The sequence below is a fragment of the Manacus vitellinus genome, unplaced genomic scaffold (assembly GCF_001715985.3).
Source record: "Manacus vitellinus isolate BGI_N305 unplaced genomic scaffold, ASM171598v3 scaffold_14_pilon, whole genome shotgun sequence".
In the NCBI taxonomy this organism is placed as follows: domain Eukaryota; kingdom Metazoa; phylum Chordata; class Aves; order Passeriformes; family Pipridae; genus Manacus; species Manacus vitellinus.
Window position 1 is genome coordinate 9,309,110 of NW_021939063.1, and position 13,148 is coordinate 9,322,257.

The 13,148-nt window shown below is 54.3% G+C and overlaps 1 protein-coding gene and 1 non-coding gene across 2 annotated transcripts; one reads left to right on the forward strand and one right to left on the reverse strand.

Moving 5' to 3' along the window:
• The first annotated feature begins 96 nt into the window (after window positions 1-96).
• Window positions 97-644, forward strand: LOC103764471. The gene is made up of 2 exons (XR_003915611.1): window positions 97-210; window positions 378-644. It is a non-coding gene; the product is annotated as an uncharacterized LOC103764471 (transcript).
• A 1,252-nt stretch (window positions 645-1,896) lies between these two features.
• On the reverse strand, window positions 1,897-13,142 carry IMPDH2 (inosine monophosphate dehydrogenase 2). The gene is made up of 13 exons (XM_018068424.2): window positions 13,044-13,142; window positions 12,820-12,894; window positions 12,172-12,378; window positions 9,960-10,047; window positions 9,160-9,359; window positions 8,010-8,100; window positions 7,271-7,366; window positions 5,835-5,906; window positions 3,468-3,611; window positions 3,152-3,296; window positions 2,923-3,066; window positions 2,458-2,541; window positions 1,897-2,157 (listed from the first exon to the last, which is right to left on the reverse strand). The coding sequence occupies exons 1-13, from the start codon at window positions 13,083-13,085 to the stop codon at window positions 2,136-2,138; spliced, it is 1,410 nt and encodes a 469-aa protein (XP_017923913.1). The 5' UTR covers window positions 13,086-13,142; the 3' UTR covers window positions 1,897-2,135.
• Between the last annotated feature and the right edge of the window lie 6 nt (window positions 13,143-13,148).

Below are 13,148 nucleotides of genomic sequence, written 5' to 3' on the forward strand. Positions count from 1 at the left end.
CCCCCTCTCTGGGCTCCTGTCAGGGCTGGTGGTCCTTGCAGGGAGGGCAACTCTGTGTCGAGGCAGCCCCAGTGCCACCCTGCCCACCCTTGTCGTGTCCCGGTTGCAGAGATCCTGGTGCTGGGCACGGGGGACAGGGTGGAGCGGCTCCACTCTGGCATGCTGAAGCAGATGCGGGAGTGCGGGATCGCTGTGGAGGTACAGGACACGGTAAGGAGGGGCGAGCACAGGCAGCACCCCACTGAAGGGAAGGGCAGTGGTCACTGGGAGACTCTCCTGGGGACGGGCAGGAGAGAGGGGGTCGTGTGCCCTGTGGGGAAGAGCTGCGTCTCTTTCCTGAGCGCTGGAGCTTCACTCACTCCCTTTTCTATTCACAGCCAAATGCATGTGCAACCTTCAACTTCCTAGTGAGTGAAAAGCGTATTGTGGCTGCTGGGCTCATCCCTCCACAGGGCACCTACCAGGGGATGTAGGCACTGCCTGCCACGGCTGTGGGCTCTGTGGGGCTGCCCCTGCCTGCCTGAAGCCCCCGAGGGTCACCGCTCCCCAGGGAGACGTGCTTCAGACTGGACTGTGGAGCTACTGGGTGGGTGGTGGCTCTGCACACAGGAGGGCTGTGAGATGGGTGGGCTTGGTTCTGGCCTGCAGTCCCGGCTTCTCGGCCTCCCTGCCCAGTCTGGGCTGGGGCTGCAGGGCACAGCACATGGCTTTACTGACAGCACCACTCCCACAGCCTTGCCAGGGTCATGTCCCATGCCTTGGCAGCAAGAAGCCCTGCCGCGAGGCAGGGTGGAGGCTGTTGGTGTGAGCTGCACACCCCCCGGGCACATCTGGGGCTCCACAAGATAAATACATGTAAATGGGAAATACAAGGAATTGTGTGGTGGTTAATGCACAGCACAACGAGGCTGTAACATGCTAATGGGGCACGTGCTCACCCCGGGCACTGGGGTAGTGCGTGGTGCCAGTGGTGCCACATGCCAGCAGCTCCCTGAGCACAGCCACCATCAGCAGCTGCTGTGTCCCAGCCGGTGTCTGGGCTCTCCCATGGGGCTTTGTACCACCCCACAGTGCTCATGTCTCTTGTGCAGCCTCAGGCTGCTGTCAGTCCAGAGGTGCTGCATCCCCTCTCCTATGATGCTCAGCTCAAGCAGGGGACATGAAGAGGGTCACTGTCCTGTCCCCCTACCTTGCACTGTCACCTGGTGCTGCAAGCACAAGTAACCTGCCAAGCCAGGGAAGTTTGCACTGCTCAGACCTGCAGAAACGCAGCTCCTTTATAAGCCTGTGCCCTTCCAAGTACATTGCCCATCTTATGGCAAAAACAGTTCATGGAACCTGGGCAGGTGGTTGCACCACCTGCACTGACCAGCCCAGGGGGTGCAGCTGCTGTGGCTGCAGGGGGGGAACTTTGGGAGGTTTAGGGGAAGAAACAAAGGGTGCATGTGAGAGGACCAGGCATGGGAAAACAAAGGTCTAAGGGCCTGGTGTGTGCAGGCACCTGCAGTGCAGAGGCAGGGCTGTGTGAGTGGGTGTGCACACACATACACAAGCACCCAAGTGCTTATCATTGCAGCAGCTGGACTGGGAATGGGGTCCTGCAGCACCCTGGCTGCTGCCACAGCTGGGTTTGGCAGCTCCCAGGAGGAGCTAACAGCTCTGTAAAATCATTTGCTTTCTTGCCCAGCAGCCACTTGCTTTCTGCTCTCAGGAAGGATTTTTAAAGACCCACACTGTGTTATCCACTTAGCCCTGTCTCAGGGCTGTCCCCTCCCTGTTCCCATTCACATGCACACAGTGTCCCTTCTGGGGTCATCAGCTGCTCCTGAGGCTGCTGGAAGCATAGAGCCTAGGAAGGAGACCAAGGGACATAATGAAGGAAGAGGGGCTCTGGGCTGACACCAACTCCACATCTTTTCCTCTTTTATTGTAAAACATGGCAAACGTGTGCAAGGCTCCAGCCCAGGATCACAGCTCCTGGGTGGTGGGTGGGCCCCATAGGTGGTCAAAAAGCAGCCAAGGGACAGTGGGAGCTCCAGGCAGCCCAGAGTAATGGCACTTCTGCAGCAAGAGCAGCTCCCGCATGGGGCGGCGCAGGGCTGAGTGGCGCAAGGACAGACACAGACGGATCTCCTTCAGAAGAGGCGCTTCTCGTACCTGTGAGGGGAGCAGCACGTCAAAGAGCGCTTTTACTGACCCACCTAATGCAGGGCACAGACCAAAGGCACAGTAAGAAACAGCTCCTGCCAGCCCACAGTGGGGAACAGCCCCTGCACCCTGACACTATGAGAGGGTTGGGCAGGTGCCCAGGCCAGACAACAGGCTGTGGATCAGCTGGGCTGCACAGGGAAGCCAGCGGCACACCAAGCCAAAGGCACATCAGCTGAGGCACAGGATGGCTGTGCCTAAACCCCCCAAAAACTCCAGTGGTACACGGGTCCTGCCAAAAGCACTTACGAGTGAAGGCCATGCACCCCTCCTTCCACCTGGGCAGACGTCGTCCTCTTCTCAAACTTCAGCTCTCCCGAGTACATCATGGCTCTAAGGGGGAAGGACAGCTGTCACAGGCCAGGCAGAGTCCAGGGAAGACAGTGCTCTGGCACATGCTCAGCTGGAGCAGCTGGGACAGGGTCACTGGTTTCTCCAGCTGCAGCCAAAATGGTCTTTGCTGTGCTCCCAAGAGCCAGGCAGGGTACAATAACCCACCATTTCAAGCTTGGCCAGCCGAATATGCCACAAGAGACTACACTCCTGCACCTCTGGGGCTGGCAAATCCATGACACAGTGCCCACTGGAGATGAGGGAAGAGGGCTACAGCAAGGTCAAACCACCCAGAACACAGCAGTGTGGGTAGAGCTGCTTGGGGACTCCAGATGGCAGCACTGTGACCTAATGAGAGCACAGGCACAGGGAAGCACTCACCGGACTTGGGTCAGGCTCTTGGCACCAATATCCTGGCAGGAATGCTGGATCCCAGCTATCAGGTATGGAATGAATTTGTGGATAGAGCCCTTGTCTTGCACTGCGCCAGAGACCCCCTGGGCCACTTTGATTTTGTCTGTCTCACTGCATGGGAGCACAAATCAAGGATGTTTGTGAAGCAGAGAAGCCCCAAAAGCTTGACCTGTTGCCCCAAAGCACCATCTCTGACCTGAAATATCGGTTCTGGCTGCCCAAGTTCTTGTCCATGGCATCTAGCGAGCCCATGCCACGGTATTTCTTCAGCCTGATTCCATCCGAGAAGAAATACTCGCCTGGGGCCTCCGTGGTGGCAGCCAGGAGAGATCCCATCATCACTGGCACAAGAGATCACCAGGGACAGCACGTCAGCAGGAGCGGCCAGGAAACCCTCAGGCCCTCTGGGCACAGCACTGGCTGCACCCCCTGTGCCCCCAGACACCTGCAGGTAAACACCCTTGCACCCATATGGAAACACTTCCTAGGGCACTCCCTGCAGTGGTGCTCACCTGTGGATGCCCCGAGTGCCAGGGCCTTGGCGATGTGCCCAACCGTCTGGATGCCTCCATCGGCGATGACGGGGACGCCGAACCTGCGGGCGTACTCGGACACCTTGTACACCGCGGTGGCCTGGGGGCGGCCGCACGCCAGCACTGCGGAGAGAGCGGGCACAGGGTCAGCTCCACGCACAGCCACGTCCCCTCCCCAGCAGGCCCTTCCAGGCTTCCAGCACACACATGCTCCAGCACTCAACGCACAAATCCCTGGATGCTCCTTTCCTAGTTGAGTTGCGAGAGAAGCAGATGCCCAGGAGGTGCCTGCTGGGACATCCTCACAGCCCTCTATTCCAAAAAGCTGTGGGTGACCTTGGGACTGGGGTCTTTGACCAGATGCCTGGGATCAGCCGAGACTCGTGGGTCATCCTGGTGCACGGCAGACATGTGAGGAGCTTGGGAAGGAAGCAGAGCAAACTCCAAAAGCCCCTCTCCAGAGCATCCCTCGCATGTAACCATGTTCCACTGCTTGCTCCCTTCTAGTGGTAACAGACCCAGTGGTGCCAGTCTCCATGTACCCAGCAGCTGTATGATGTGCCTCTTTGCATGGAAAGACGGCTGGGAGAGAGCTCGTATGTCTGTACATGTATATATATATTTATATATATACATAAATATATATGTATATATATATACACATATACACTGCATACACACACAAACACACATGCAGCAGTGGAAAAGGAAACGAGCAGAATGATTTGATAATAATTTATGTTCCTGCCCTGCAATGTAGCAAGGAGTTCGTCAAGTTTAGCTGCCCCATGAGGAAGGAGTTATTAGCTTTGGATTTACTCGTTCTTCCCAGTCGGTAGCAGTTACAGGCTTCCTGTTATGTGAGGAAAACCAGCACAGGGCATGTCTTGTAACACATTTGTCAGCCACAGGCATGCAAGAATGCTGAGATAAGCTTCTCTCAGGGAGACTTCCCTTCCCCACAGTTAACTGGAAGCCTTTTCTCCAGTCACGGTTAGTCCCATACATGGGGTAAGATTAAGGCCATGCAGGATTAGTACTTTGGAGCGTGAACTCCAGGTGTGGTTCAGCCTGCCTGGCAGCAGCACTGGCAACACATCCCTGGCAGGGGCCTGCCCAGGCCGGGGGGCTGCAGTTGCTCCACTCCCAGCACTCAGCAGCAGCTGAGGGAGGGAAACCAGACTCCAGGCTGAGATCCTGAAAGAACGGAATTTAATCAAACAGACCCCTGTGTTCCGCTCAGGCTCAGCCAGCCAGGGAGAGGCTGCCAGCTTTATCATCAACGCCCTTAAAGAGATGGTCTCTCTCGGTGCTGCACTGCTGAAGGCCACACTGTGGCTGCAAAATGCTGCCAGGGTAGAGCTGGGGAGAGAAACACCTGATTTTGAAAGGTTTTGAGTCCAGGGTCTGAGACTGTGCCGTTGACAGTGCAGGGCCTGCAGAAACCTTGCAAGAACAACCATGGAGACCAGCCCTTTAAGGCACAGCTTGGCTCAGGGCCCCTGGGAGCATGACACCATTCCGACTGTCCCAGTGCCCAGCGCCACAGCCTTGGAGCGCAGGCTTCCCAAGTGGAGTTGGGAGCACACACATAACACACAGTCAGGGTGAGGGTTTGTCTCTTTTAGTGTATTGGCAAAGGATGGCCCTACAAGATCATCTGCTAGAGAAAACCTTCCGGGATCTGCAACAGAAACCTTTCCCTTTCGTGTGTGTCAGAACTAGGAGAAAGGACAAAGCCTAAGGCTTGGCTTGTTGGGGGCTGCTCGATCCAATAGCATCAGAGGAAAATGGAGCAGAGAATGCTTCACCCTGTGCTGGGCAGGCAAAAGCCCCTTCTCTCCACAGGAACCGGTGGGGAAAGCTGCATTTCTGGTTCGCAGCTGCCAAGGTGGCCAGGCACAGTGACATCCCTCTGTGACCCAGGGGAGCCAGCTCCAAGGGAAGCTGGGCCAGAGCACAACTTCCCCACAACTAGGGCTACATTTTAAAAATGATTGAGGTCTGCTCGGGGATCACCTCCCAGCACTGGATCAGCAGGAGCATGCCTGGCTAGGGATCTAGAAGGGTCAGGCAGAGAGCCCAGTCAGGCTCCTAACTGGATTTTAGGGTGGAGAGTGGACAGACCTGAGTTCCCTTAGCTTGGACAGTTCAGACTCTGCTTTAGGAAATCAGAGAGGTTTCTCAGCTTTCATTTCAGATTCAAAACCAGTATCCAAAGCCACAAAACCCCAAGTGCATCTACAGCTAAATTATTCTCAAACAAGCAGTAGGGCCATGTGCAGCCAAATCAGGGTCCTGCTTCAAGACACATAATTAGGGTTGGGAACAGGGCAAGTGACTTACTATAGGTGCCCGTGACAGTAGAAGGGCATTTGGGGCTGTGGGACTTTAGGTCTGGAGGGATCTTTGGAGCAGCTAAACAAAAACAAACACACACATTTTAGAGACAGAAGAACAGCAGCAGAACAAAGGACCCAGCAGTGACCCGTTACTGGGCAGAGCATACGGTGTGGGACAGAGCTGACTTTGCAGACCCTTCCTAGCCCGAGCCAAGCCAGAGGCCAGATCCAAGCCATCCAGGCCTGGCTGTGCACAGCGCATGCTCGCCCTACCCCAGCTGCCACCCAGAGAGGTGACCCCCTACCCCAAAAAGCCAAAGCTCTTGCCCTTAAGAGGGGCAAAAACCTGGGGAGCTGCAGTCAAGAGTTTTGCAACTACATCTCCTGCAAAGCGCCACATTCTACCCCTGCTCTGCTCCTTCCCCTAAACCAGCACCCAATCCCACCCCCCGGGGCAGCTGGGAGGCACCTCCACAGACATTCCCCTCACTGCAGACTGGGACGTGCCTCACTGGGGCCTTTGCCTCAGAGCCAGGGCAGGATATGAGTGTCCTGGCTCTGCTCTGGTTATGGAAGTGTCAGCCCAAGGATACCACTGACTCCCTAGAAAGGTGACCCAAGACAGACTGCCCTGACTGGGAACCCTGTCAGCAGGCAAAGCACGAAAGCAGCACAGCTCCAGAGCTGCTTGCAGGCTCCACACTGGAATGGGCAGAGCTAATGCAGCCTCTTTCAGCCATCAGCTGCCCACTTGCTGCCTCCTGTGGCAAAAGCCAAGGAGAAAAGCAGAGAGGGGCTGTGTTCTTGGGCTGCAGCACCTTGCTGCACCACCTCTCTGCACCCCACCTGAAGGGTTCAACACATGAGGACTGAGCCTGTCTTCAAGGCAGCCTTTCTCCATGCCCTGGGATGCCCCTCTTGCCTTTTAGCCAAGGGTGACACAGCCTCTGCCCCACACAAGCTGTCTAACTGCAGAGACAATGGTCAGAAATCCCATTCGGAAATTGCAAAGGCATCGAGCCCAGAAGATCAATAGTCAAGCATCACGCACACTGCTGCCAGAGGGAAAGGGAGCACAGACAGCCCGGTGCGCTTCACCCATCAGCACTGGGGACCCAGTAAGCCCTTCTCCCTGCAGAGCTGCCCACCAGCCCCATCCCACACCAAGCCAGCAGCTCCCCCTGAGCAAAGCCACATGTGCCACACCGGCTCTACTCAGTCTCGGTCAGTACTGGGAAATGCCTTTGCTGCTGCTGCCACCCCAAAGGTTGGACCCAGGTGATGAGAACGTCCTGGACAAAGGGGGTGAAAGATGGCTTGCTGTTGGACACTGCCCTCACAATGGGAGAATACTCCATCCCAGCCATGCTGCTTTTCAGCAGGGAATTTCTAATTAACAGGTGTCTTCAGCCTATTTAGGAGATGGCTGATCTCTCTCACCTTCCTGTGTGATGCAGATGGAGCCACTGCCCATCCCGACCCTCAGGGCATCGACCCCTGCGTCAATGAGGTTCTTGGCCTGAGCAGCAGTCACAACTGTGGGGAGCAGAAACTGGTTTGAAGACAGACAAGCACACTGGCACACAACAATGCTCTGCCCCAAGCTCCCCAGCTGGCTGCCAACACCCCCTGCCCAGGGCAACAGCCTGTGCTGGAGCCAGGCCTATCTGGGACCAGTCACCACTGGTGACACTGGACCTTCAGGCTACTCTGCAACACACTTCCACCCAAAGGCTGAGGCAGCAGAGGTCATGGCATGGCACCAAACACTTTTTGGGCCACACCAGGTAGAGAGGGCATAGTGCAGGGTAACAGCAGCACCAGTGAAAGACAAGGACCGCTGGGCTCTGCTGTCAAGGGGCAGGGAAAATTGCCATTAGATTTCCACATCGAGCAATACCCATTATTATGCAAAATTTTAAACTGGTGTGTAAAGCTAATGTGTAGCATGCTACAGAGGACTGTAGCACACTGTGCTGCAGAACAAAGGTTTCCAAATATCTGCACCAGCAGGGTACTGCCCTGTGGCTGCAGAGTGGTCTTGCTCTGTTCCAGAGGAAACCATTTTAAGTTCACAGACATTTACCAAGATGACTGTTCCATTCATATCCCTGCAACTCCCTCTGTCAAAGAAACAAACATAACTTAAAGACATGAACAGTCTTCAACACATGCCTACCGTTTCCTCCAATAACTTGCAGGTTGGGATATTTCTCCTTAATATATTTTATCATATTGATCTGGAAGATGGAGTTCCCCTGAGAGGAATCCTGCAATAGAAAGAAAACCAGTTTCAACCAGAATTTCTGCAAAAGGTTAAAAATTACAGCTCCAGAAGAGCCTCAGACCTTCACTCTGCTTCACTCTGGGGTCTCTGCTAAGCTGTGTCAAGGGGGCAAAACGACTCCCCAGATGGGGCACAGAGGCAGAGGAGAAGCTGCTGCCAAGACAGGAATGTACCTTCCCTATGCAAGGCAGTTTATTGTAAAGACTTCAGTAATATCCTTCATGTTTAAATCCTGTGGCTTCTACAGATGGCAACAAGCAGAACATCTGGCTTTGGGTAAGAACCATCTGGCTCTACCACCAGGACACTGACAGCCCTGTCTCAAACTACAGGTGAAATGGAGAATGTTCCTTGTGAAGCCCAGAAGGGCTGGCAGGGGGAAGCATCTCCCTGCTGTGCAGCAGGGCAGCTGAAATACCAGATGTCAACCACTGAGTGCTCAGGCCCTGCCAGTCTCCGCGACCCAGCCAAATCCTGTCTGTTAAACATTTCCCGCTCAGCCATGCCCTCGGAGCACGGTGGACTCACAAGCTCACAATCGATGAGAAAATCATGTGTAAATACAGACAGCGATGATTGTGCCTGAAAGCTTACGGGCCAGGAGGGGAGATCAGCAGAGCAGCTCTGGGCTGACCACTCCTGAACAGCAGGTGGCTAAGAGAATAACACAGCAACAAACATTAGGGCTGAAGGGAAGCTGTAAGAAGCCGAATATTCAAAACTAGTCAGGAACATCAGAGAGGCTGGTGGTAGAGTACAAGAGGCATTTGTAGAAGATTCTGTATTAACTGACAGGGTTTCTCTTCTCAGCCTTCAGGGCTTTGATGCACCCTACAAAGTCCCTTGAGGTCACGTAAGCCCCCAGGCAAGAGGAATCCCTCTAATTAGAGGATTCCAACCTGAAGAAGACTGAGAGGTCAACAAACAGCCATATTCTAACACAAAAGAGCATGTAATAAAGACAGCGAGTGCCACGCTGCTGCTGCTGCACTGTCAGAGCAGTTCATTCCAACCAGGCCCTCAGCCCACCCTGGGTGCTCACCAGCACAACTGCGTCCACGCCCGCCTGCACCAGCAGGTCCAGCCGGTACTTGTCGTCCTCGTGGGTCCCGATAGCAGCTCCGCAGAGCAGCTGCTTCTTGGAATCCTTAGATGCCAGAGGGTAGTCCCTGTTCTTTTTGAGATCAGTACGAGCAATTATAGCCACCAGCTCGTCATCTTCATTAACAATTGGCAGTTTGCCTGGAAACAAACAGAAAGAAGACCATTGCAGGTTTCTGCAGCAGTCGGACGTTGGCCCAGGCCAGTGCGGCAGACCAGGGGAATCAGGCAGGCAGCAACTGCTACAAGATGGAGACTCAAAGAGGTGTGTTACCCAGCCTTGCTTGGCCATGGATGCCAGCAGCCCTGGCTTGGGAAACAGAGCATGACTTTTCAGGACTGGAGAATGACTCAAACTGACCATGGAAAAAATGCTTATTTTTTAATAATTAGACCCACCACACACTGTTAAAAGTCAAACCACCAAACCCTAACAGAACTGAACTCAGTGCTGAAATGTGAGGGTCAGGATAGAAAATGGAAGACGTGGTTGGACAGCAAGGCACTCTTCAGCCCCTGGGCTGCCAAGAATCCCTCAATTCCAAACACATTTGAGATGAAGGCATGTGAACTCTGCACCCTGGCAGAGGGCTGCAGGCACTCTCCTCACTGTCCCCTCCTTGTGCTGGAATGCAGCCTTCCCACGTTCCACCCACACACGGACTGCGTGCCCACAGCCACCCACTGCCCTCCCAGCCCGGCACTCCCATCACTCTCCCTCGTGCCGACGGTCACAGGTACCTTTTTTACTCCTTTGCAGAATTTCATTTGCTTCTTTCAACATTACACCAGCTGGGGCCACAACAAGATCTTCCCGCTTTGTCATAATCTAGTGGGTGGGAGAAGATAAAAAGTCACAAGAACTCCTTCACACCGATCTGAAAATACCAAACCCCTCTGCCCACGTGATACGCTCCACAGTAGCCGTGCGGGAGCACTCCACACACCACAGCAACACGCCTCCAGAAACACAGGAACAGCCTCCAGTGTACTGTCCCCATGCCAGTGGTGACATCAGGACCCAAGCCCATCAGTGCACTGAAAACAGGAGATGATAGAAGGGAAAGCAAGCGAAGGGAAAGCACATAGAAACAAGGGACAGCTCTCAGATGATCGTTGTTTGGGATGTCACCCAAAGAGCCCTCCCTTTTAACGGAGCACAGGGAAATAAGGGCTGGAGACACCTCTGGAGCCTCATGTTGGTCTGGCAGAAACGTTACCCCCAGTCTCGTTTTCAGGCAGCATCCCCAGCACACAGGCTCTGGAAGGGCTCTGCCAAAAAAAAACCCACTGCGGGCAAAGTCAATGGGGCAAAAGTCACTTCAAAACCAGGACAAATCCAAACACACTCACCCACGCTCACTCTGACAAACAAGCACCAAAACAAAGTGGAATGCCAGGGGCAGTGCTGGACAGAGGCTGGAACAGGGGAACACCTGATGTGGCATACAGAAAAAAGCTTTCACCACGACAGTGGTCGAACACTGGAAGAGCAGCCTAGAGGGGCAGTGAAATCTCCATCCTTGGAGACAGGAACACAGCCCCATACAACCTGCTCCAACTGGATCTGCCTTGAGCAGGAGACTTGACAAGAGACCGTTATGTCCCTTGCCAACCACAGCATTCTGTGATCACCAGGTTCACGTGGGGTATCCTCATGAAAGGTTACTCAAGAAGGCCAGGCAAAGCTAAAAGGGAACACTTTCTAACCCTTCAGGAAGGTAGCTTAGTTGCACACAACAAAAAAAAAAAGGGAACATTTTAGTTATTTATACCATAAGAACAGACATTTTGCATCAGGGAAGAGGTTGACTCTGCCTGCATCCACCCAAAATGCTGTCTGTGACAGAATCCATATCTCAGGAAAAGCCTGAGCAATCAAAGACATATCATGATACTCCCTAACCCTGTGGGATCCATGAGCTTCCTGTGCTACAGGAGACCTGTGTGTTTAACTGGATGGCAATGAACAGCTCAGCAAGACAACTGCTGGACTGCAAGTGGAGAAGAGATTGAGGAAACCATTCGGTTCCCTGGCCTTGCCCAGTGACAGGGACAAACACCCGACACTGACAGCAACAGGTCTTCCATCTTTGCAGTGCCAAATGATCCACATAAGAAAGAGGGTAGATTCTTATCTGGCTCCTCTAAATGGACAGCACCACTTCATAGGGCCATGTGCACTTTTATAACCTACTCCTGGTTTACGATTCCTGTATCAGATATTTGTAGGCGATTGCAAACCAAACAGGGATGAGCATGTGATACCAGGTTTGGTCAGCAAGAGCTAAAAATACTTGTGAGTCAAAAGTAAAACATGGCCAAGAGGCACCAGTGTTGTAACCTGACAGTGCTGTGGATCTACAGTTACACAACCTGTGTGACAGATCGCAGGGAACGTTCTCCTGCACGAGGGGAGTCTGACGGGGCAGAGTTATGAAGGCCACTCTGCCACTCTGCAAGTTCAGAGGCTTATTTTAAAGAGCAAGTAGCCCAGATGAGGCACACAGGAAAAGGCAGTCCAGAAAATGAAGCTCAGCACTTGGAGGGCTTGCTGGGCACAGTGCAGCTGTTACAGCCCTGGTCAGTGCCAGACTGCTACACAGGATCACAGCCAGCAGCCAGGAACACTAGCAATTAATTAGTGAAACAAGGGAGAGCACCAGCTGCAGGGAGGATGGTTTCCACATCACTGAAAGATAACCCCTAGGAGTCATACAAACTGCATGGTCACTCCACTGTGTCTGCACTGCAGGAGTCGCTAAGGGAGGACAAATGAGGGAGACAATCTCCAGGAAATACAGTCACAGATGGATCTGCAGAGCTAAGGTAGAGCTGCTCCTTCCCACTTGGACAGCATCCTCACAGCCACACACTCACCCTTCTTATCACAAGCCACACGGTTTCCTAAGGCAGTACTCACACCCATCGGGTGCTCACAAGCCCTTCTCACCTCACCGAGGGGCAGGTCATGCTCTGACTCTTTCAGGAAGTCAATATCTCTAGATGAGATGATCCCAACCAGCTTGCCCCCCATCTTCCCATTGTCCGTGATGGGAATCCCACAGAATCCGTGACGAGCTTTTGCTTCGAACACATCTCGCACTCGGTCGTTGGGGCTCAGCACCACGGGGTCTGTGATGAATCCTTGCTCATATTTCTGAAAGGAAGCAAATCCAGCAGGCAGGTTGAGCAGCACTGCCAGGCTGACCAGGAGCAGGGCACGTGCCTGGAGGTCACTGCAGCCCCTCACTCAGCTCCACAACCACCCAGCCTGACCGTGTGCTCACCAACAGGATGACTCCCAAACCAGCACCAAGGCTCACCCAAATAGTGTTAAACCCCAAGAGTTTCCAAGCTAACATCCTTCCTGAAATGATGGGGAATATTCCCACACCAGGAAGCCTGGCAGACCTCAAATCCCAGGCTGTGCAGGGACTTGACACACAAGCACTTGGCACACAAGAAGAAGGTTGTGCAGGCAAACCCTGGCAGCACTACAGTTCTGTAACACCAAGATCTGGCACATTTCAGCAGGGCCAGACCACGCTGCCCACCTGCACGAAGCACCACCGCTGCCCGCCACGCACAGCGCACTCACCTTCACCTTCCGCACTTCGTTAGCCTGGAACTCCGGGGTGCAGTTGTGGTGGATGAACCCTATTCCCCCGGTCAGCTGGGGACACAAAGGCGACTGTGAGACACTGCAATCCCCGCCCGGCGCCGCACCGGGAGCGATGGAGCCCCCGGGCCGTACTTGGCCCCGGGGCGGACACGCGGGAGCCTCGGGCAGCGTTTCCAGCCCCGCCACGGGGCCGCACTCACCGCCATGGCGATGGCCATGCCGGCCTCGGTGACCGTGTCCATGGGCGAGGAGACCAGCGGGGTCTTCAGGGTGATCCTCTTGGTCAGCGCTGAGGTCAGGTCCTG